The sequence below is a fragment of the Sceloporus undulatus genome, chromosome 4 (assembly GCF_019175285.1).
Source record: "Sceloporus undulatus isolate JIND9_A2432 ecotype Alabama chromosome 4, SceUnd_v1.1, whole genome shotgun sequence".
Lineage (NCBI taxonomy): Eukaryota > Metazoa > Chordata > Lepidosauria > Squamata > Phrynosomatidae > Sceloporus > Sceloporus undulatus.
This window is the reverse complement of record NC_056525.1, coordinates 90,226,490-90,251,498: the sequence shown is the minus strand read 5'-3', so window position 1 is coordinate 90,251,498 and position 25,009 is coordinate 90,226,490. Positions and strand designations below refer to the sequence as shown.

At 39.6% G+C, this 25,009-nt stretch overlaps 1 protein-coding gene across 1 annotated transcript in view; it reads right to left on the bottom strand.

Annotated features, from left to right (window-relative positions):
* Nucleotides 1–961: 961 nt before the first annotated feature.
* AK4 (adenylate kinase 4) overlaps nt 962–25,009 on the bottom strand; it is a 47,942-nt gene continuing 23,894 nt past the window's right edge. Inside the window, exons 3-6 of the mRNA XM_042463945.1 lie at nt 18,117–18,236; nt 11,546–11,718; nt 10,627–10,745; nt 962–8,111 (exon numbers count right to left, since the gene is read on the bottom strand). Coding sequence (XP_042319879.1) covers nt 7,997–8,111; nt 10,627–10,745; nt 11,546–11,718; nt 18,117–18,236 — 527 coding nt within the window. The 3' untranslated portion in view covers nt 962–7,996. The remainder of the gene's footprint in view (nt 8,112–10,626; nt 10,746–11,545; nt 11,719–18,116; nt 18,237–25,009) is intronic.

The following is a 25,009-nucleotide window of genomic DNA, read 5'->3' as shown; positions in this document are numbered from 1 at the left end:
GGATTCTGCAGGGATTCTAACATGAGTGTCTCCACAGCTTATACCTAGCAATGGGCCTGAACAGACAAGCCAAAATAAAGCTGCTTCAGGTCACTTTGGAGGTATGCTACAAGATTCCTTTGCATACTTTTGGGCATGCTTTGATTGTGATTTCCTGCATGGCAGGGGGTTGGACTGGATGGCCCTTGTGGTCTCTTCCAATGGTATGATTCTATTATATGATTTTAATTCGTAAACTGTTTTGGATTCCCTATGGGAGAAAAGCATGATATAAATTAAATAAATAACCATAAAGATACGACTTTTGACAACAACTGTACTAAAGGCAGTGGTTGGGCAGAGTACAGTCTGTGGGGCATTTTACCCCAAAACGTACTGTGGAAGGCTTGGGTGGTATTTTTGCCCCATCCCAGGCCATTTTAGGCCCAGGAGAAGCCTAATTTTAAAGCAGAAAGTGAATAGGAAGTGCCGCATGGTAACTTGCTGTTCATAACAAAGGCTTCTCCTGGGCCCCAAATGGCTCACCACCCCCATGCCCCCAAGAGGGTGTTTGGGGGGATGCATTGTGGGACAAAAACATTTTTTTGTTTTGCTATTTTTAGCAGAGGGTGTGTGCCCCCAAGCCTCCCACCATGGCCCACCCCTAGCTTATAAGATTGTGAATACAGGTTACAATTTTTCTTAACCTCTCAGAAAGCAAAACTATTACTTTTCATCATTTATATTGCTGGGGTGTTAATAATTCAGTCCTCCAGAGATAACTGGCCTGCATTTCCCAACATATTTTACTAATGAAGACAGTTAGAGCTACAGGGATGGGCTTGTAGTTCAACAATACCTGGAGTCTGCATGATCCCCCACCAACACACACACATGTACTAAATGAAGAAAGATCTTTTATTATTTCTAAAATGAGAATCAGCAAATAAGGACTGTCATATTATATACAGATGACAAAACATGAAGTTGAAGTTACCTTTATTTACATATATCAAATAGTAACAACAGTTGTAGAATCGGACGATGAAAAAATATCCAGTTTCTCTCAGTAAGCTGCTTACTTACAAAAACTGTTTCCCTAAAATAATTGGCTAACCAAAGAACTATTTTCCTCTCAATACAATTATAAGCAAAGCAGCAGCATAAACTTTAGAAAATGTATCACATTCACAGTAAAGTGCCAATATAATGAATTGAAAATTGCAAAGTATTACAAAGGGTTGTGATTCTTGGAAAAAGCTAAGACCATTATAATAAAAACAGAGTAAGCTTTGGGTAGTTTTGGAGTGGAGTGCTTTTTCTGAATTATTCAGATCATCAGAAAAAAGGAATGTTGTTAAATATGTAGCTGGTAGAAAATTCATGTATCACTATAATGGCCTAACTCCATCGTTGCCAAAAGTAAAAGGAGAGCCTCTGCATCATCTGGATTTATTTATGACTTGACTTGCTATTCAGTAATTGATTCAATGTGTCTACTGTCATTGGAACTAACCAACAGGATTTCAGACATTATTTTCAAATGACCATTTTTGTACCTGTGCTACAAATATGAATTCTTGACCTGAAATTGCTATGGCTTTTAAATAAAATTCTCAGGCCTTTTGCAGAGTGCTATTGAAAGAGCATCCCTTAGCACGTGCATGCACAGAAATTATCCGATTTTATACTTCCAACTGAAACTCGCCCTGCTGTTTTCTGTAGAACAATCCCCAACATATTTGTGTAGTGCTTAAACTAAAAGGGCAGATCTACAAAACAGTTCCTGTCCAAAGTGGCTTACAATATAAAAATAAGCAGTCAGAAAATGATAAAGTGTAGGAAAGGCTGTAAGTTACAAGTACTACATTCCTACTGTTTACAGACTTGTTGGAATTTTTGTACACATCTAATATGTTTCTTTAAAACTTTATACAACAAAATTGGTTATAGTTGCAAAACAATTAAAATGATAGGATCATAGATAATAATCCAGACTACAATCCTTACTTTCCCTCCAGAAGCACCCATGATCCTCAGCAAATGGCATAGAATAGTGACCCCTTCCCCATGTTTATGACCTCCTAAATGTAATTGTTAATGTATGTGTAAGTACGGGAAAGCAGGGGACAGAGCAGTTGTTGTGGTGGTGGTGTACCTTCAAGTCACTTCCAACTTATGGTGACACTGAAGCGATCCTATCATAGGGTTATTTTGGCAAGACATATTCAGAGAATGGGTTGCCTTTGCTTCCCTCTGAGACTGAAAAGATTGTGACTTTCTTAAGGTCACCCAGTGGGTTTCCATGGCTGAGTGGGGATTCCAACCTGGACTCCAAAACCATGGTCCAGTGCTGAAACCACTACCTCACATTGGCTCTCACAGAGAGTTGACCTAGATCAAATTGCTTGAAAATGCATGAAGAGAAAAAAAGGAAATGAGTGAAAATATGACATAAATGCCTTTTGAAATAAACTTCAACTGTGTGGGAAGAAGTTTCCTCTCATGTGCCAGAGGCTAAACAAATCCTGCAGGGCATCCTTGAAGGCACCCATGCCCATTTGCCATCCTGAGAGTGGAGTGATTGAGGTACAAATGACTAAAAGAATATCCTTAAGGTCAACCCACCAAAACATCACTGAACAAGGATGGCTTCCTGAGACTGCGTCTCTGAGCCTCAAAGCTGGGGAGAGGCTATTTCTCACCTCCAGCCCTGATTATACTAGACAGTGAGTGTGACCAAGCAACACCTCTTACTGTTAGAGGAAGAACAATAGCTCTTCCTATGATACATTCTCACCACTGATGGTCTTTTCTTTCATGTGTATATATCACATTCAGTGCTCCTTTAATTTTACGCATTGTATGGGGAATGAGTTGCTTTTTATTTTATACCTGCTGCTTAAATCAGCTGTTAAATCATGTTAAGATTTTAATATTATGATAAAGGATGGCCATCTTAAGATCACAGATGGTCATACTCTAGCAGAATAGTCACAGAGAAAAGCTAGTGGAAACACTCCTACCTGTGTAGGCTTCCATAGTATCTAAATACTGTACAGGATTTTCAAAGCCTCTTACAGTTCATGGAAAGGGATCTAGGAGTCTTAGTAGACCACAAACTGAGCATGAGTCAGCAGTGTGATGTGGCAGGCAAGAAAGCCAATATGACTCTTGGTTGCATCAATGGAAGTATAGTGTCTAAAGGGAAGCAATAGTACCACTGTATTCTGCTTTGGTCAGGCCTCACCTGGAATACTGTGTCCAGTTCTGGGCACATCAGTTCAAGAAGGATGTTGACAAGCCAGAACATGTCCAGAGGAGGGCAACCAAAATGGTGAAAGATCTGGAAGCCATGCCCTATGAGGAGTGGCTTAGGGATCTAGGAATGTTTACCCTGGTGAAAAGAAGGTTAAGAGGGACCATGATAGTCATGTTTAAATATTTGAAGGGATGTCATATCGAAGAGAGAAGAGGTTTGTTTTACACAGATCCAGAGACGAGGACAACAAGCAATGGATTCAATCTACAGGAAAAACAATTCCACCTCAACATTAGAAAGAATTTCCCTCAGAGAGTGGTGGAGTCTCCTTCTTTGGAGGTTTTTAAACAAAGGCTGCATGCCAATCTGTTGGGGGTGCTTTGATTATGTATTCCTACATGGCAGAGTGTTGGACTCAATGGCCCCTGTGGTCTCTTCCAACTCTATGATTAGCATCTTTGGAAGGCCCATCATAGACTTTGAGATGTCTGGATAAAAACCAGGCCATTGTTGCATTAGCTGGAGGTGACACAACCCATTTTCATAAAAGTGCAAAAAGTCAAAACAAAGCTACCTACGAGCCCAGTACTTAGGCTGGATCTTTCTATATGAAATTCTTCCTCTCCAAGTTGTGGCGGAAGAATAAGCCCATAAAACAGTGATTTCCAGCCTGTTTCCCAGTCTATCATGTACTCTGTGCTTTGTGTGTTGCTACAGCAACATAATCTGAAAAACCCAGGCTAAATTCAGACAGCATGTTTTTACTTTAACAAAAAGTATGACTTACTTAATGAAACAAATCTTGGAAATAATTTTGCTATGGTTGACATATGGTGGGGAAGAGAAGTTCCCCTTTGGCTGAATTATTTGCAAAAGATGAATACTGCATGACTTCTCATGATAATAAGATACATACAGAGTTTAAAATTAAAAGCCACCGATACCAAAGCATGTTTGTAACTGCAACACAGAAATGTAATGTATAGAGGACAAAGAGGAAACTGGTGTAATCAACTATATTTGGTCTCTGTTAAGTCATTTTGATAGCTGCTAAACAGCACAATAAAAAATATGGCCAATGATCTTGCACCATAAATGTTAAAAAGTACAGTCCTCCCTCCACATTCGTGGGGGTTAAGGGATGAAGACCACTGTGAAGGTGGAAAAACCATGAATAACCCTCCCCCCCACCGGGGGGGGGGGAAGAAACACTCCTTTCCTCCACCCCTTCCACCTTGGAAAGCATCCCTCAAGCCTTTCCAGAGTGGCAGAGACTTGGCAGAAAGGAGTGTTTCCTTCCTCTGGCTCCTGCCAAAATACATTCCTCTTCATCCTCCTTGAATAAAGTATAAAATAAGACAACATGAGAAGACTAAAATCAAAGTAGATAGATTTACAGCACCTGTCAAATATTACAAACCACAATACAATGCCAGTCTCCCTCAGATGGACATCTGAGGAGGCTTCAGATGGTCCAGGGATGCCAGTCCATTCCTGGGGCCACCCTTACCAAGTAGTAGAGACCCACCACTTTCCCCACTGTCTCTAATTCTGAGCATTTAAGGGCCAGCTTTGGATCCACTGGATGTAAATTCCCTCCAGGCTCCCATGACGCCCAGGATTTGGACCTTAACAGAAATCTACCAGGCTGACAAGTAGATCTGACCCTCACTCCAGCTACTGCAAAGCATAGGCTTCTTCTTTTTTAAGAACAGGCTTCAAGACCTTTTAAAGGGTTAGGATAACTCCCAAATATTTTTGGTTCATCATTTTAAAAATAAACTAGTTTTGAATTCCTAATTGAATGCAAACCTTTACTATTTTATTTACTGAACACTATGATTAAAGAAAATGAAAATAAAATACAGAAAGTGAAAAGAATTAATGGATTGGATCCAGGCCATGTTGTTTATACTGATATCCCATTGAAATCAATAGGGCTCTCACATCAAATTCAGTAGGACATGAGTGCCCCTAATTTCTGTAATTTTGTTACCCAGGGTGGGGGTAGGGATGGCATAAGTGAATGGCATAAAAAATCCTGCCAACGCATCTCTAAAATGTTCTTTAAAAATAAATTTAACTAGAAAAAATGTTATTATTCACACCAATAGAGTAACCTCATTCTGATTTGTTATGTCGTTTTTGAAATGAATCTTCATTATGGCTTGCTAACTTATTTTAAATATATATATATATAATTTGTTGTGGGTAATTATTAAACATTATTGTAATGTTTTATTTCCGAGCTCTGGGCCTTATGTAAAATCCAGGTATCCTTATAACAGAGACATAGCAGTTACTCAGCAGTCAGCTCAGTGAAGAAACTGGTTCCTTAAAGAAAAGAATTCAAATCCCTGCTCCTGAAAATGGAATGTTTCAGTTCAGTTTATAGTCTAAAATTCAGAAAATTGGCCAATGCACGGATTAGCTGCACATTTAGCACTGCACAATCTCCAGAAGTACACTTCAGTAACTGACCAACTAAGAAAGAACACATGCATAGTAGGCAGGGTTTCAATTTGTTCTTTAAATTGACAGAGATAAAGTGCTTGCTTGTCATATGTTTCAGTCTACTGCTAGTAGAAGATACAAAGCAAGGTGCAAGGAAAGGGAGAGCATTTCTTCACTATCAATTACAGGCTAGAACTAAGAAAATAAACATATGTGAAGGACAGGAAAATACCTGTTTGATTTGTATGCAGCTGAACAAAGAAACAACATTGATGAAGGAGAGGAAATTGTATGTTGTTGAATTGAAGAACTATGAAATGTTTGAATAATTCTGAATTTGCTGTCGCCGTGTGTTTTCTGGGTTACATAGGATTCCTTTCACAGTCTTTATATCAACTTCTTATTTGGAGGACTTTTTGAAGGATCCTGAATAGTAATTTGTTACATTGGATTATCATATGATACAAAATTATTTGGGCTTCTGTAATGTACACAAAAGCTTTTATTATAGTTTTATAAGTACAAGTTGGCTGTTCTGCAAGTAATTCTCATTGCTTTTTGTGTTCTATTATTCTGTTCCTCTGTTATTTAAGAGTATTTTTGCATGATACTGCTCTTTCTTTACCAATGCGGACAAAAAAAAAACCACCCCTGGGTAAATCTTGCCAGCTAGACAAAAAGGAAACCTCTGTAATTAAAAAAAAATCCAATCACAAAAGACAGAAAGGATCTCAATTATAAAAGCAATACAGAACCAATAAACAGACATCAAGCACCAAACACCAACCAATTGAACTAAGTCTTTGGCACAATGCATGTAATAATGGAGATTATCTAATGGGGGAAAAAGTTGGGAGTAAAAGGCATACTCCTGCATAATCACGTGATCATGCAGAAGATTTTCAGATGACATTGCACTCATCCAGGACTTATCCCATGAAGATCCAGGAATGCTCCAGCAACAAATCATTTATGGGGAAGTCCTGGAAATGGTTTGGTTACAGGAGCATTCCTGGCTCTTCACGGGATAAGTACTGGATAAGCATGATGTGTCTGAAAATCATCAGTTCAGTTGTGTAATTATGCTGGGAGTAAGTCTTTTACTCCTGGCTTTTTTCTCCCTTATTTGCACATGTGAAATATTCTGCGGTGGTTTACTGCAGCTTTTGAGCTGTAGGTGGCCCTTGGGACCCTTAAGTGCAGCTCCACACCTCCCCTCAAAATTTGATTCAGGCAGATTTGGGGGTGACTTTTCACCCACTCTAGCTTCCTAGATTCCCACTAACCCTGAAAAAAAAAAAGATTAAAATTGGTTGAAAATTGGCCAAAATGAAAACTGGAAATCACATCACATCACTTCCAGCTTGCTGAAACAGAATAGTGTGGCCCACCAGGTAGTGGAGGAGTGGGGAATTGGACATGTTTCCTCCTCAGTTGTCCACCTCTGGTTTATATAGACAAACCTACTATGTAAATCATGTGTATAACTCAACAGCAGTTTCCACAGTTGTGGCAACAATATTCTTACATTCTATAATAATGGGAATTTGCTGTTTACTATGATCAGAGATTATCTGGAGTTCACATGAGGTTTCAAAATACAGTAATTGGCCCAGGAAACACTAAGGACAATTCTGCATGTGCAAAAATGTGTAGAGAGCACTGTCCTTTACTTGATAGCTTATAACATTGTATGATTTTAAAGCTATAAAACTATTAACAAAATAGTGCAACTATTCTTCAACCCACACCACCAAGTTAAAAAGAATAGTTCCATTTTTATAGAGCAGCATTTTTATAAGAGATGTTCTTCAATACTGGTTTTCTCTGAGTACTCTGATATTAATTCTCCATTTATTAAATAATAAACTTGCAGATCATAGATCATAGAATTTCCACAGTACTTGTTGCATTGCAAATACATGTACTATACTGCATGTTCAATTTTAAATTGGTGTAGAGGATGAGATCAAATAAATCATTTCCAAACATTCATGAATTGCATCCTTCCTATACAGGTGTGCTAGTTCTGTATGGAGGGATGGAACAAACAACAGATTGTACAGACCTGCTAAGGTATATCTGCCTCTGCATAATCAATTATAATTCCATGAAGTCCATTAACAAATGTTTAATATGCTGAAAACTAGAATCTTTCAAAGATTTGTTTCCATAGTTATTCTCCAGTAACACGAGGGAGAACAGCTACTTTTCAAAAGGGCAGAGCACAGGAAGATTATACCATTAACAAAATCAAACCAGAACGCAATGTATCAGTTATTGTTCCTCTTTTGGAGATGCTTAGTTTGCCTCTTCAGCCTGGAGGGGAGGAATTTTGCTGGACACAAGAGTGTAAACATAAGGCCAGATTTTGTTGGTCTCTGTTCCAGAAAATGAGTGTAGGATTCCTCTGTTTCTGAAATACGAACAGAAATCTATATAAGTGAATGAAGAATTTTAAGAATTACTACAGTTCTACAAAATTCTCCACTTACACAAAAGAATAGGTGAGCAAGTATAAAACAGTGTTGATTCACCTTACATTTTGATGTGTACACAACCTTTTCCAACGGAAGTATTTTAATCTGTGATCAAAAGCTGTAAGACAATACGTGAACCAATCCACAATGGACAGTGATATATATAAAATATAAGATAGTGTTCTCTCTTTTTTAAAAAGATAGATTGTTTTATTGGCTCAGGATCCTGACACTGGTTCTAGAAGATGATCTCCCAGACTTATTTTTTGTAAACCAACCAACCAACCAAACTTAGTAGAAGCATTAACATTTCCTCCTATATAGCTTCTCAAAAGTACAGACTAGTAGCTATTTAATACTAACATGAGCCAAAATTCTGTAATGCAGTTACCAATACATAACCTAAAGTTATACACTCATGAAGTTAAGACTCATGATGTATTCATGATCCCTGGGTAGACCCTCATTTAGGGGCTATGTAAGAACCAAGGAAGTTCTCCAATCTCCACTTACTGGGAAGTAGTCAGTGTAGGGATGCCATAATCCGGCTGCACCTGTGATTGTAATGGTTTTTGGGGTACTGGCATGGCCAAGGTCCAGTTCACTCTAAATCCCGGGTTTGGGCCCCAGCCGGCAGCCATCGCACCTAAGGGAACACTTGTCCCCTTGAGGCTGGCTGGCCAATGGCAGAGTAGCTGGGGCGGAGCTGTTTCCAGCCTCACTCTGCCACTGGCCAGCCTCAAGGAGGAGGTGGACCCTTGGAGGAGGAGGAGGAAGAGGAGGAGGAGTGAGACTCTGGGCCAGCCAGGGTGAGGGTAAAGCTCCCTTTCTTGGAGCATGGCGAGGAGGAGGAGGAGGGGCAAACAGGAGGAGGAGGAGGAAGATGATGAGGAGGAGGAGGTGGGTGCCCATTTTCAAAGGATTCCCCCCCCCCCAATGACACCCATGTATCCATGTATCCCTGGGGAGAGTCCTCCATGACACCCATGTATCCATGTATCCCTGGGGAGAGTCCCCCCCAAGCCTCTGAAATATGCAAGAGACCATTTTAAATAAAGCCATGTCAAATGCCCAAATGTGCTTCGTGTGTGTTTTGGAATTAGTCCAGAAAGGGAAGTACACTTCTTCCATCTGTCTAGGAATAATGCCAAAATGTCCTCCATTTTGATCATGCCTAAGAAACATGCATTTATATTAACATTTTTTTTAAAGAACATCCAAAAATTTTCTGTGTCCTCCATTTTACAAAATGTGTCCTAAATTTGAAAATGTTGTCCTACATTCGTCCCGGTTTGGAGGTCCTGACTTATGGCAACCCTAAGTCAGTGTAACCATTGGGATCTGTTCCCCCGTCACTCAGAAAGCAGCTGGATGCCATTCCAACCCATCCTCCTTGCCCAAGCAATTTCCAACGTGAGGGGGAATTGCAACAGTTTCTGCCTGTCATGCTGCATATTGATCATGAAGGGGGTGAGACTGTCAGCTCTCCATTTTTTGAACAACAAGGGAACAGACCCCCGTTGATCCCAACAATTGTAAGTGGAGGTTGGGATCAGGTGTTGGGCTGGGATTCATTATGTAGCAACTTAGTTATGGTGGTGTGTAATATGTAGGTGTCATATATAAGTGCCATACAGGTTGTTAAAGAGCCTGGATGGCCATCTTTTGAGAGTGCTTTGATTATGTATTCCTGCGTGACAAGGGGTTGGACAGGATGGCCCTTATGGTCTCTATGATTATACTGGATTCTGGCCATGGTCTTTCAGAAAAAACAATATGACTAAACATTGCAGATAGCCAGTTATTTTTATGTAACTAGCAAGAATGGGTAAGATTGTAACATAATATGTTCTGTACCTAGGTTGTATTTTATTTTCTATGTAGAGCTGCCATGTGAGTTTCTACTTTGAGTAAAAGCTGAAAAGGCTACATTCAAGTCATCTAGAATGGCTTTGCTGGCACACTAATTTTTTTTAATGTGATCATTTCTCTAGCCAGGAAGATCACAGGACACTTCTCCTGGATGGAGAAACCTAACTAAATCTACTACTTCTTCCAATCAAGACAAAGAGCTATTAAGAGCACAATTCCAATAGCCAATTCAGTCTGTCCTCCATATCTAGATTCTGTATCCATAGATTCCACCAGCCACAGCTTGGAAATATAAGCTAACCTTGATTTTGCCATTTTATATAAGGGATACTATTTTACTATATATTGTCTATAATGGGACCTGAACATCCACAGATTTTGGTATCCACAGGGGAATCCTGGAACCAAACCCCACCAGATATCAAGGGGCCACTTTATTCAAACAAGGACAATAGACCAATACCCCCCAAAAATGCAAAATAGTGTTTTTTAAATAATGTGAAAACTCTACTGACATGCCACATAATTTTTGTACCACTTTAATATACACTTGAATATCAAGTTCAGACTTATACTCACTTGTACAATTCTATAACAGGCTTTGCAGCATCTTTGTATTTTCTTAGCCTGACAGCAACAGCTTCAGGTTTATCATCTTCCCGTTGGATTAATGGCTCACCAGTAACATCATCAATCCCCTGCAGAACAAGAGTGATGTGAAAGCAAGAACAACAGCAACAACAGTAGTATGTCTAAGCATGTAATTACTGAGCAAGGAGTAGGGCTGAATTTAAAATGCTTGTCATTTTTAAAAAAAAATCTCCTGTCTCTGCCCTAATCGCTTTAAAAATGTCCTATCTCTAATGTCTCCATGATGAAGGAACCATCTTCAGAAAGCCTCTTGAGTCCTACAGCTGGAAAAATTTCCCTTTAATGGGCCTGTGTGCCAGAATGAAAACATTTCATATCCAGGTCAGAAAGGTATTGACAGCTCGCCTTGCCGAGACCTCTGTGCTCATTTGCTGGATCTTTCAAACTTCCGATTTGGATTCTCTTTCCCCTCTCTGCAACAATTATCCTAGCCTATTTATTTATTTATTGTCATTATTATGTATGTTATAAAGCAACAAGCACGTTGCACGAATGTTTTGAAATCAACTAGTCTTCCTGCAATGCCCCTTTCACACTATATAGTATATTTATATGTGATTAAAAGTGCCAGGAAAACTTACAGCAATGAAGACAACACCAACATTACTTGGGAACTTTTATAATATTGAGAACCATTTGAAAGTATTAAAACACATTTTTTCTGCACATCTTCCTGTTTCTCCAGAATGTGCATCTTTTTTGCCACGTATCTGGAGTAAGACTTGATCCAGACAATACAAAGTATTTCATGAATCATTACAAGAAGAAAGCAGAGATCATACATGGATGATCTATCTGATCTTCCTCTTTCCAAGTTACACTGACCTATCAGAACTCATGATCTTACATGTATATGAGGTGGATTGAATTCCATATTATACACTCTCCCGCTAGCCGGATGAATCCAACGAGCACTTAGACGGTCTTTTAGGGTCTCAAATGGGATGTTTAAACTTATCACTAGATCCAGTTCACATATCCTGTCAAGTGCTTCAGCTTGTCCCAGGGTCCTAGGAAAACCTATAGGCAGAAATAATAATAAAAACGTTTACAAGAGTTTGTAGTGAGTTTGAAATTTTAGTACCAATCTCTCCTTTTTTTAATTACGAAATATAAAGTGAAAGACACCCATTAAGACACTCCCTCTCCAAGCATGAGGCAAGTGTCACAGATTTCAGAAACATGCAAGATCTCTTATGTAAGATGAGCCCTGCTGGATAATGCCAAAGACCATCTACCATCGTTTTTCCCACAGTGGTCTACTAGATAACTAGGGAAAGCCTGCAAGGAATGCCTAACAACAGAATTCTCTTATTTCCACAGCAACTGCTTTCCATATAGGAGGTACAGGTTCAGCCTCCAGCATTTTCAAAGAAGGCTGGAAATAACTTCTACCTGAAAGCCAAGAGAGTTGTGGTGAGTCAATGTTGACAATAATGTCCTAGATGGACCAACAGTCTGACTCATTATGTTACTGAATCTTTAAACTACTCAGATTCTGACTGGTCACCATAATTTTTCTCAGGTCAAGGACTCTTGAGTGTGGGTGGGAGAGGGTTTCTGCCTTTTCTATCTCAGTTTGGCTCAACAACTAGACAAGTTGTTCTCAACACATTTCATTTCTGAAGTATCCAAGATAAATCATATATTTTTCAAAATATGTACTCTGAGGCTAACCCACGTTTATCTCTGTAAGTATGTGAAATGTCCAGTTCACTCAAAAGGGAGATGTATCCTATACTATGTCTGCATCTAGGCAATGGCAAGGGATGATCATTTTCACCTTTGAAGCTAGTGTCCCACCAGTGATCCATTCATTTCCTGTTCCTATTTGGGTCCATTTTTGTCCATGTTAGGAAGGACTGTGGGGCAAAAAGGAACAAAAATAACTTGTTTTGAGGCAGTTTAGGGGCACATTTGGCGACAATTTCTTTTTAAAAAAATAGGGTGGATCCACAAAGCAACAAAAATGGGGCTCGGAGCTGCATGTAGCCAGCAAATTGTCCTTTCTTTACCTCTGGTTTTTGCAAAAATTACAAGCCAGAAAATTAATCGAAAGAACCAAGGTGGTGGAGCAGAAGTAAAACTATAGAAAGTACTGACATTCCTTGTATAAATGCACAACACTGTCTTCTTCTACCAGCAGCCTTGCCTAGATCTATACATTTTCTTCCAAACAGCAAGAATTACAGTAGGAGAGAAGTAAGGCTTTAGTTCATGTCATTCATATAGTAACATGATCTTTCACAGTAGTACCACAAGCCACTAACAACAGTTCCTAGGCCACAGACCAACACTGGTTTCTTTATGTAGGAGAACAGGAACACGCCAGACCCCTGGCAACAATTCATTTCCCCTTCCACAAACTGAATTATACATTCATTCAAACCAATGGCTGTTTCAGTCCCGGGCCAGCCACCTCTTCATATTACTCTGCCTTGAATGTGCAATTTAACTTCTGGGGGAAAGGATAAGGAAAGTACCATAAGAACTGTAAAATGAGCTCTGGAGATTGTATAAATTCCGGCTCGGAATTTGGAAGCAATGTGTGAAAAAGAAACTTGCTACCTGTAACTTTGTGACTTTTTAAAAAATGACTACTACAGCTCCTATTTTTGACATTATAATTTCAATATGGAAGAAAATGTTAGCAACAACTGCTATTTGTATTGCTCTGATTTTGTTACTTATTGGGGGGGGTAATTTAAGGCTTTGGGGGACATTTTAATTTTTTCAATGTAATGTGAAGGCTTTCACATCCGGCGTGCATAGTTTTCTGTGGGTTTTCTGGGCTATGTAGCCATGTTCTGGAAGACTTTATTCCTGATTTTTCACACATATCCTCCCTCATATCCTCCCATCCTGAGGCCCTACCATTCAACAACAGACCAACACACAGATTTAACATGTTAATCACTTCCTCCCAACCAAGGATCACACAAATATATACACCCCACATACTTCCATGTTGCCACCCTCTGAAGATGCTAGCCACAGATGCAGGCAAAAGGTCAGGAATAAATCCTTCCAGAAATAAATCCATAGCCCAGAAAACCCACAGGAAACTATTTTTAAATGTTATTTTCCTACATTCAAAACTGTGTTATCATGCAACAAACTGGTTGTATTTTTGGTAATACCTCCACAACAGTAACACTTGAGTAGAGGGGAAAGAACATCAACACAGTATCTTTTAACATTAATGTTTCCAAAGTCTGTCTTAGCCAGACTCAACACCCGTGCTTTCTCTAAGTTACAGCCTTGTAACTTATACACCCTCCCCCGTTCTTGAGCCCATTAAGTGCATCTTCTTATCCATTCTCAGAAATTCCACTAGCCTCACTTTTTTGCTCTTGTGTTGGTATGGCAACAGTGAGACAAAGATTCAAGAGAGTCTAGTCGTGGACTGTCAGTATCTAGGATATCAAATTATCTAACTGGATTCTAACAACAGTATGGCCAGGTTTCAGTAAGGATATTTCACCGAAAGAGAGGCGTCCATCAACAGAACTTGCATGAGGGCAATCCTTCCTCCTAACTTCAGCTTTCCATGCACCCTCAAAAACTGTTGAGAAGGACTAGGAAGTCCTCTGCAGCAGGCTCTGGAATGGTGCATGAGGAAAGGGAGGGACAGAAAGCCCTGTCACACTATCTGTCAAGCATGGTGATGTTGGATTTAGATCCACACTGCCATTTGGTCTTTTCTTCTACTATGGTGTAGTACAGAGCAATTATTTCCAAAAAAATTAAAATAGAAGAAATCAGCAATTTAAACAGTTCAGAGAAATAAAACTTGAGATCAATTAAACATACAGATTGAAATCTTGTTGGTGCCCTACCCTAGCCTAACTATGCTGGCAAAGCAGAAAAGGCAGGAAGAAAAAGGTCCCAGGTGCAATGGCTCTGAAGGAAGTACAGTACTAAACAAATGAAACTACGTGTGAAAGGGATCTAGGAGTCCAAGTAGACCACAAGTTGAACATGAGTGAACAGTGTGATGCTGCAGCTAACAAGGCCAATGCGATTTTAGGCTGCATCAATAGAAGTATAGTGTCTAGATCAAGAGAAGTAATAGTGCCACTGTATTCTGCTCTGGTCAGGCCCCACCTAGAATATTGTGTCCAGTTCTGGGCACCACAATTCAGAAAGGACATTGAGAAACTGGAGCGTGTCCAAAGGAGAGCGACAAAAATGGTGAAGGGTCTGGAAACCATGCCCTATGAGGAACGACTTAGGGAGCTGGGGATGTTTAGCCTGGAGAAAAGAAGGTGATATGATCGCCCTGTTTAAATATTTGAAGGGATGTCATATTGAAGAGGGAGCAAGCTTGTTTTCTGCTGCTCCAGAGAACAGGACCCGGAACAATGGATGCAAGCTGCAGGAAAAGAGATTCCACCTGAACATTAGGAGGAACTTCCTGACAGTTAGGGCTGTTCGACAATGGAATGCACTCCCTCGGAGGGTGATAGAGTCTCCTTCCATGGAGGTCTTTAAACAGAGGCTAGATGGCCATCTACTGGGGATGCTTTGATTGGATTTCCTGCATGGCAGGGAGTTGGACTGGATGGCCCTAGTGGTCTCTTCCAACTCTATGATTCTATGATTCTATGATTCTATGATTCTAATAGTATATTCATACTCAGACCTCGCACATTTGGTTTGTCTTCTTTTCACATGGCTGCTCAAATAGCATTTCAACTTTGTGTTTGTGTAGACTATGTGCCTGTTATAGTGACCCCATGAATTTCATACGATTTTCTCAGGCAAAGAATACTCTGAAGTGGTTTTGTCAGTTCCTTCCTCTGAAATATAGCCTTCAGCACCTGTCATTCATCGGTGGTCTCCCAGCCAAATGCTAGCTAGGGCTCAGCCTGCATAGCTTCCAAGATCAGATAGGATCTATTGACTTAAAAGTATTTAGACCCTGTTAACAGCCTTAGATTTCTATCACTTTCCCATACTGATAAAGAGCAGAGGGGAATTCTCTGAACCAGAGAAAGGAGATTATTTGTTGGGTCAGATTTCAGAAAATAAACCTCTTAGTTATCCATGTTAAATAATTCAACAATTAAGTCATTCATTCAATGATGAAACTGTGATTTTATCACAATGAACAGTCAAATATCTGGCACAGTTTGGGAGTCATTAATATGAAGGGAAAGGGCTATAAGCTATGATACAAGGTCCTGCAATTCAAAGGTAGGTAAAGGGCCTGTTCCACAATCTCCCACAGGGAAACCCTGTGTACCAATATGGAGATAGGTAAGTGTGCTAAAATATCCTCCAGCTAATGTACTCTTGAAATTAAGTAGCAGCTGCCTTCTAAGACAGACTTTCCTAGCTAGGTTCTTTTAGTCAAATGTCTCTTCCCAGAACAAAAGAATCTTTCTGATCTAGTCTCCCTATTATTTCCATTCTCTACAGTTTATTCAGTACCTTCATCAAAGAATACTCTGGAAAATGTAGGCTTCTCCTTCTTTTAGCACATTAATTCTGTTCAGCATAATATTCATTTTATGAGCCTAACCATTCATTTGGAAGGAATGACCAACCAGACTCCTGAAGTCCTTAAAGAAGAGCTTATTCTGCCTTGATCTTTCTTTAGATCTGTTTCAGTATGGAGTCAAGATTTATACATGCAGCCAATAGCTCCCACAGTGGTCTGCTGTGGGTTCAAATTATCTATATGCGCAAAAACCACACAAGAACCATTTTTTAATGAGGTCTCTTTTTTTAAAAAAAATGAAGATGTAAATTGGAAAAAGTGAGACGTGGCTTCCATTGTTCACTGCACACAGATGAGATTGCTATAAGCAATTCATTTTGGCTCTGTTCTTTCCCTCCTACCTACCAGTTGGTACTTGTCACACTTCAGAAACACGCAGGGAGCACACTGTTTCATGTAACAGAAGGCAGATCCACAAAGAGTCTCTCAGCTTAGTCACATCCCCAAGGAGGGGTGGGGAAGATAAGCAACTTGTCTGTGTGCCTCTTCCCATTGGAAAAGATAAAGACAATAAAAATTTTGTGTTGCTTTCTTAAACCTCTGCTTCTTTCCATATACAATCAATGCTTACCTTCAAAGTTCTGGAACAGTCTGGGGCTGAAGTAACTGAGCTTTTTTGCCAACATAAGACTCTCTGTTCACACATGAGATGGGAATACACATGGCTTTCCAGATATTGTTGGGCTGTAACTTCCAGCAGCCTGAGCCAGCATAGCCGATGAAGAATGCTGCAATCCAACAGTTTCTGGTGGGCCACTTGATTCCCACCATCACAATCCTGAAAGGCCCTGTTCCAATTTCCTGACAATCTTAAAGTGCTAAGACTGGACCAGCAAACATTCTTAGTGGTGGTGCTCCAGGTTTTGATTAGATTTTCCCTTGGTGACTACTCTAATATCCCTTCAGAGTCAGTGTTCCCAGGCTTTTGAACCCACATATTTATTATGCTTTCTTTGCTGCTTTCTCCCACCTTCAGCAGTCTTGTGCATACTGTTGTTTTATTATTCATTTTGCTATTATCATTATCATCATCTTTGCCTTCTTCAAAACCTCTCCTGGAAATACCTCATTGACGGGCAGCATGCTATCACTGAATGCATCTGTTTACTGAATTATATATGTGTACAACTATTAACTGCTCTGTGTAGTGGTTAGAGTAGTGGGAGAGTTCAAATCCCTGCTCAGCCATGGCAGCCTTTGGGGAAGTCACCCTCTCTCAGCCTATGGAGAAGGCAATGGCAAACCTTTTCTGAAGAAATCTTGGAAAGAAAACCCTATGAAAGGGACACCATAAGTTTCAGTTGACCTGATGAAATATAACACTAAGAGAGAGAGATTTAGAGAGAGAAAGAGGATATGCATAGTGAAAATTCTGCTCTGCTCTGTAATAGATATATAGCACAAGTTTTAAGTATGCAGATTTTTAAATTTTTAGATTCAATATTATATTATTTTTCCCACTGAAGTTGACGACAAAGTGTCAAACCAGAATGAAGAAAGGTGAAGTGTCTATAGGAAAAAGCAAAAGTGAATTGCCCGCTGAAAGAAGTACTGGTCAAACCATGTCAGTAACTGGCCAATTCTTTTATAGATGAGCACAAGAGGGTGAATAAAAGCAGATGCAGTAGCAAATAATAAGTGGAATGTCCCCAATTAACATTCCAGGATAATTTAGGCAAGCAGGTGTACCATCTGCAAGCCCTAAGAAATCCAAGGTGGCTTAAGGCTCATTTCCCATTTGACATCTTGGAAATGCTTAAGGAAGTCTTTGTTGTTTTCATGTTACATTATTTTAACCTAAACAGCACCCTAGAGAAATCAAAATTCAAAAGGGTCTGTCACAGATAAAGAGGACAAAACAATATCTGCTAAAACTTGAACCACCGGCGGGGGGGAGCGGGGGATCTCTTACCATCAAGTAACCAAGGCTGGCTCCGCATTTTGTCCAGTTCTGTCATCATGACACGTGTGAACACGTGATCAGGTACCAAAAGGCCTTTTTCAAGGTACTGCTTTGCCAGAATGCCAACATCTTTTGATGTGGAGTGTAAGGTGCAGGGAAAGAAAGAAAAAAATCATCATTTAGTTAAGATACTTTACAAGCTGGATTTCATAATTCAGATTATTAACTGTCTTAGAGTCATCATCCCACATGTTTCTGTTCTGAAATCAAATACAGAGGAGAAATCCACAGATGACTAGTTTGATGTTCAGGCTTCAGTGCCGCCTGATGTCACTCGTTAATACACCCATCATAACTCTCCTCTCATTAGAAACATTTTAGCTCCCAACACTGGCTGCCAAGTCAGCTGAATCATTAAGGTGCCAAGTCATCAAAATGGCATGAACCATCTTAACCATCTTGCATCTGCCAAGGCTAAGGTCAGCCAATTCTGCAACCATAAAGGGAATCACTTCCACTGGACATCAGAAAGGGGGCTGGAAAGAAACATTGCAAGGCACTTTGGATTAGGGTCTTGTGATATTCAGAAAAGTAACAGAAAATTATGTGATGCAGAAGTGGTGTTGCAAAGAGAATAAGAAAAGAAAGTACAATTCAGAGTCATGTTGACAGGTTAGGAAGCAGAGTCACACTTGTAAAGGAAAATGGCAAAAGAGGCATCAATTAAAAAATGGCAGTCAGTGAAATCAGAGGCAATGGACATAAGAGTTAAAGGGAAAGCATAAACCAGTAAAAGGAAAGGTGGAACTAAGACTGCTTCTACACTTCAGAATTAATGCAGTTCGACACCACTTTAACTGCCATGGTTTAATGCTACAGAATCCAGAATGTGTTGTTTTGTGAGATATTTAATCTTCTCAGTCAGAGAGTTCTGATGCCACAACAAACAACAAACTCCAGGATTCTGTAGGATGGAACCACTGCAGTTAAAGCCATGTCAAACTGCATTAATTTTGCAGCAGCCTTACAGCACAAGAAACTGAAAAGCAATGTAAGGCTCAACACTCAGTTATAACCCATGTTCACAGTAATATCTCTATATACATTTCTACCATTTGACATCTTGTTTAATGCTTGACACCTTCTTTTACAGTCTTATCAACAACTTCAGGTATACCTTGCTTTTTTCCCTTACTTATTTAACATAGCTAGCTATATTTCTAGTGCAGCTCAACACATGTTTCTTAGAAGTAGGTCCAATACTTTTCAGTGGAACTTCCTCCCTAGTAAGTGTGTATAGAATTGTAGCCTTCATCTCTAGGAGGTGACTTGGATGTTTTCCACACAGTTGGGAAGATAACAAATATTTGAGTTAGACGGTTCATAATGACATAACAAGAATGGGGTGGGGAAGGAAACTGGTAAAGGAAACAGTGAATGACAGTTAAGATCCAACATGAAAATAAGCTGATAAAATAAACTAAAGTATTTTTTTCTGGCCATTCAATAGTCTAAGCATCTAACAACATGTATTTTTTAAATGTTATTTTACTCTGAACAAAATTAAGAACTACATTTGAAGGTGAATTCAGAAGCTTACTGTTAGAAACAGTGACTTCAACATATACTCCCAAAGAACACAACCTTATATTGTCCCTTCCGTTTTGAAGAAATGAACAAAAAAATGCATATCAGCAGTTTCAAAAGTTTTTTTTAGTAAACTATTCCTATCTGGACATTCCTCAAGCAGTACTTACAATCAGTGCCTTGATTTTGATGTATGTATAGATTAGCATGCATATTACAAAGTCTTTAATAGCTTACATGAGGACATCACAGTCTAAACCTGTATGGAGTGGGGTGCTAAACCTAAAAATATACTTAATATTATAGTATTCTTCCATAGCAGTGACCAAGCAGCTGCTAAAATGAGGCTGGATCTGGGTAGCGGGTAAAATGAGACATCAAACCACCATTCATTCAGGCATTTGTTTACCTTTCCTTAGTCTTTCAAGTGAGGGTTAGCACAGAAACATCTTCCCAACCATAGACACACACACACACACACACACACACACACACACACACACCCCTCTGGCACAACAGATTAGCATGACAAAAAGCTAGAAGAACCAATCTGAGATGTTGGGCCATAATATGTTGGTACTGTAGGCTAGCAACTGCACTTTTTCCAGGGTTACAGCAGGCTCTGAGCATCCTGTTTCTTCATTCCTGATTTTCTTCACGGCCACAGTGCCTGGAACATGTCCCTCCTGCCACCATTACCTATGCTGGGATTGGTACATTGGTATCATTCCCTACAGGATTTCAGCCCTTGATCTCTTTTCTTCTTTCTCTCATATATCCTGAGTGGGAGCCCTGGGTCCATCAGATGTTCTGGGCCATCATTTTCACAATGCCATAGCAGTGTCCACACTGCATAGGGCTGATGGGAATTGTAAGTTTAAAAAATCTGATGCACTGAAAGTTCCTAAACTCTGTCCTATGCCGTAAAACCTATAAAGAACAGTTCTTTCAATTGACCTTCTGACAGGACCTTTCCTTCTTTCTTTAACCATTACACCAAGACTCAAATTAAACAGGCAAAGTTTTCCTTCACTGTATGGCCTGTTGCGGGGTGGCTTGTCAGGCAGCTTCCTGGAAAAAGTAATGATCTTCTGTCCCTTCCACAGCAAACAACCCTATTTATTTTAGTTTATTGTATTATGTCCCCCTTTCACCCAACAGGGGTCCTAAACCAGTTTACAAGAAGGTCCAAACAACTAAATGCTGACAATACAAAAGTATTCAAAAAACTCAAATGTTAAATTATCTATCATGTAAAAACACACATAATTTAAAACAGTATAAAATCATCTGAAGGACATAACAGAAAACCTCAGCTTCAGTGGCTTGTCCAGGGCATTATGCTGGATGAGACAGAAGAGTAAACAGCACACATTTACACAAAAACACACAAAGGGCATAGCACTCAATGTATTTTAGCACATGAAGCACAAAATATTACAAGCACCTCTTGACTTCCTGTCACTTAAAAAAGAAAAGGAAAAAAACACAACTATTGTCTGTCCTTTCATGATGGTGAAGATCAGCCTCTTGAAGCAGATGCCTCAGTCTACCTAGTGGCAGAACTAGTCTTGCAAGCTGTGCCTGCACTAGTCTAATCAATCAGGCAGTATCACATACCATGAACAAGAGCACTGTTCACATGACCTGAATGCATAAGAACTTAAACAGGTAGAGGGGTAGGGCTGCACCTGCTGGTTCTGCACCAAACCTCTTTAGATGCTGTGGTTGGTTGTGTTGGCCAACAATGGTAAAACTTTTTCTTTGGGGCTATAATTGACTGTTTAAACATTTTTCCAAGTGTAGCAGTACAGAAATTTCTTGAGAAATTCAATGTTCTCTGCCTAAGGAAGGGACCTGTGGCTTCACTAGAGAGACACCCTGGATCCTAAGAGAAGTTACTTTACTGCTGTTGTTGAGCATCTTCAAGTTGTTTCCTGTTTATGGCTACCCTAAGGCAAACCAATCACGGGAGTTTGGGGGACTGAGAGTATATGAGGCTGATATGATAGCCCTGTTTAAGCATTTGAAGGGGTGTCATAATGAGGATGGGGCAAGCTTGTTTTTTGCTGCTCCAGAGAATAGTAGGACGCGTAATAATGGATGCAAGCTACAAAAAAAGAGATTCCACTTCAACATTAGGAGGAACCTACTGACAATAAGAGCAGTTTGACAGTGAAACACACCACCTTGGTGTGTGGTGCAATCTCTTTCTTTGAGGATTTTTCAACAGAGGATGGATGGCCATCTTTCAGGGGTGCTTTTATTCTGTTCCTACATGACAGAGGGTTGGACAGGATGGGTCTTGTGGCCTCTTCCAACTCTATGATTCTATGACTCACTCAAAGTCATCCAATGGTTTTCCATGGCTGAGCTAGGAATCAAACTCTGATCTCCAGAATCACAGTTCAATGCTCAAACCAAAACCCCACACTGGCTCTCTTTATTGCTGCTAATGGTTTAAAATTTGCAGTCCCTTTTCTTGGTCCACACATGGCCAAGAAGGGAGTGTTCTCTGCCTTCATTGCAATCCTTCCAAACCAACTAAGCAATAACAAAAACAATGTCTGAAACAAATTGTAGGCCTGTGATACCAACACCATCACTTTTATTTTATTTTCCTGTATGATTTTTCACCTGATAAAGAAGCCAGTGGGGCTGAAAAAAGCATGCACAATGTGTTTTGTGCATTTTGTTCTTTTATGGATTTTGGATTTGTTGTATTTTGCTATATGGCCAACGCAGCTACTTTTGCATATCATCCAAAATAAATACTAGATTTTTTTAAAGGTTGTGTGGATGTGCTTTCAAATTGTCTGTCAACCTATGGTGACCCAGTGAACTTCATAAGGCAAGGAATACTCAGAGGTGATTTTGCCAGTTCTTAATTTTTTTAGGTGAGGAATACTCAAAGGTTTTGCCAGTTCCTTCCTCTGAAATATAGCTCACAGCACCCAGTATTCATTGGCAGTCTTCTAGCCACATACCAACCAGAGCTGACCCTACTTGTTTCCATGATCAGATAGGATCTGGTGCCTTTAGGATATTTAGTATGCTGTGGGTGTTCAAATCCCTAAACACAGTTTTCAAACATCAAACATCCATTCTTCTGTACTGTCATATTCTTGAGCAAGAAGCCTAAAAAATTCCTTCTGCTAACCAGTTTTCTTACAGATTAACTCAAGAATGTAGTGGAAAAGTCCTCATCTTAACTAGGTGAAAGGCAAAATTTAGGAAAATAGTCCTACCTTTCAGCAAATAGATTTTTATTAGTATATGACTTAAAGAAAGCTTTTTAGTTTCTTTTTTCTTTTTTTTGGCAAAAAACCACCCAAATAAATTCTAACAATATTCCCAACTAAAGTAAACTCTTCAAGAGTTTAGCATGTTAAATTTGAAAATGAAGCTGATAATGTTAAACAATAGAAATTTAAATAAATTCACTACCACAAACACTAATAATTGAGAAATTTTAAATAGCTGATTACTGCCGATTAACTCATTGATCAAAACATTAATGTAGGTCTGGACCATCAGATTTACTGTGAATGGCATAAAAGTTGTTGCTTTTTACTTTAGGAGAGCATGTTTTGTTGCTGGGTTATTTTTTTTCCTTTTAAAGTTGCTGCCTCCAACCTGGAACTATTCCCCCTGATGGACTACAGGGACCATACTATTGTTGTTGCCAGGGAATGATGGAAGTCCAAAACATCTGAGAATTGTCAGATTAGGGAAAGCTGCCCCAAAGCATGGGATCTCATCTTATAACTTCTTTAATACAGTTTGTCACTCATCTGCATCTCTCTTTTCCTTCCATTCCATCAACATGTATACTTCCCTCACTCTTCAAATGCCTTATTACAGTATTATTTCAGTTAGAGTAGTGTGGCATAGTGGTGTGAGTTCTGGACTACACCTCTGGAAATCAGGGTTCAATTCCCAGCTCAGGCATGAAACCCATTGGGTGACCTTGGGCAAGTCACATACTCTCTGCCAGGGGACGGCAATGGCAAACCTCCTCTGAACAAATCTCCCCACCATCACCACCACCAACAAAAAAAACCCCTTAGGGCCAGCACAAGTGGGAAATGACTTGAAGGCATACAACAACAAAATACCACTCCACCATAAGTACAGCAGTAAGTGGATAATGACAAAGATCAGTCACTGAATCAAGACGGGAGAATTATTAATCAGAAATTGTCAGAGTGCCTCCCAGCATATATAGAACATTCTTCTGTGCAACCAGATCCTTTCTGCCTCACTACTCCTGATCAAGAAGCGTGATGTCGAAAAATCAGCTGTAAAGTACAGGTTCTGAACATGACCCAGTGATCCCAAATTCAATCTGTGGCATCTCTAGCATAAAACAGCAACTCCATTATTATCCTCAACTGTTTTATCTTAACATTCATTTGCTTAAGTTTTGTATTATGAGACTAATGACATAAAGCAATTTTTTACTCATTCAATTTGAATGAATGAATACTGGCTCTAAAAACTAGAGTGGCTAAATTGTGCAATGGAAGGAACAGACTTGGAAAAACGGACTTAGCAGAAGTAGATGTAGCAGTATTATCCATCTCACCTAGAAGGGTCTCTTGATTAAAGTTAAGATTTACACTCATCCCTCCACATTTGTGGCTTTGACTTTTGAGGATCTGATTATTCATGGATTTTATTAATATCTTCTCTCTAGGAATATCTAGGTCCTCCAGCACAACTCTATGATCAACTTTAACCAAATGTCACACTGGAGGACCTAGAAATTCCTAGAGAAAACACTCCACTAGGCATTTGTAGCCTCTTCAGTGCAACTCTATGGTTAATGTTTGGCAGACGTTGACCACAGAGTTGCACTGGAGGACCTAGAGATTATTAGAGAGGTGTTTCTCAAGTAAAAAATATAGTGTTTTTGTTATTTGTGGTTTTTCCACATTTCATTGGGGTCCTGTGCCCCTAACCCTATTGAATATGGAGGGACAAGTGTATTCAGAAGAATTACTTTTGGGTTTTAAAAAAAATTAAAAGGAGTTGTAGTACATTAATTCTCACGGTTTTGTCTTTTTGCTTCAAGTTCCAATCTTATCAAACCCTTGTAAGTGTTCCACAAGGTCCAGTAAGGGAAGAAGTGACTGAAAAGCAGTGGGAAAAGTGGGAAGGGGAGGGAGACAGGGAAGAGCCAAGAATAGAATTGGGTACAAGTTTGAGAGGAGAAAATTACTTGATCATTCAAGAGCTAGTACTGTGTAAGTAGCACACTAAGGCAGCGATTATCAAGCTTTTGTCCACCAGACTTCAGCTCCCAGAACATG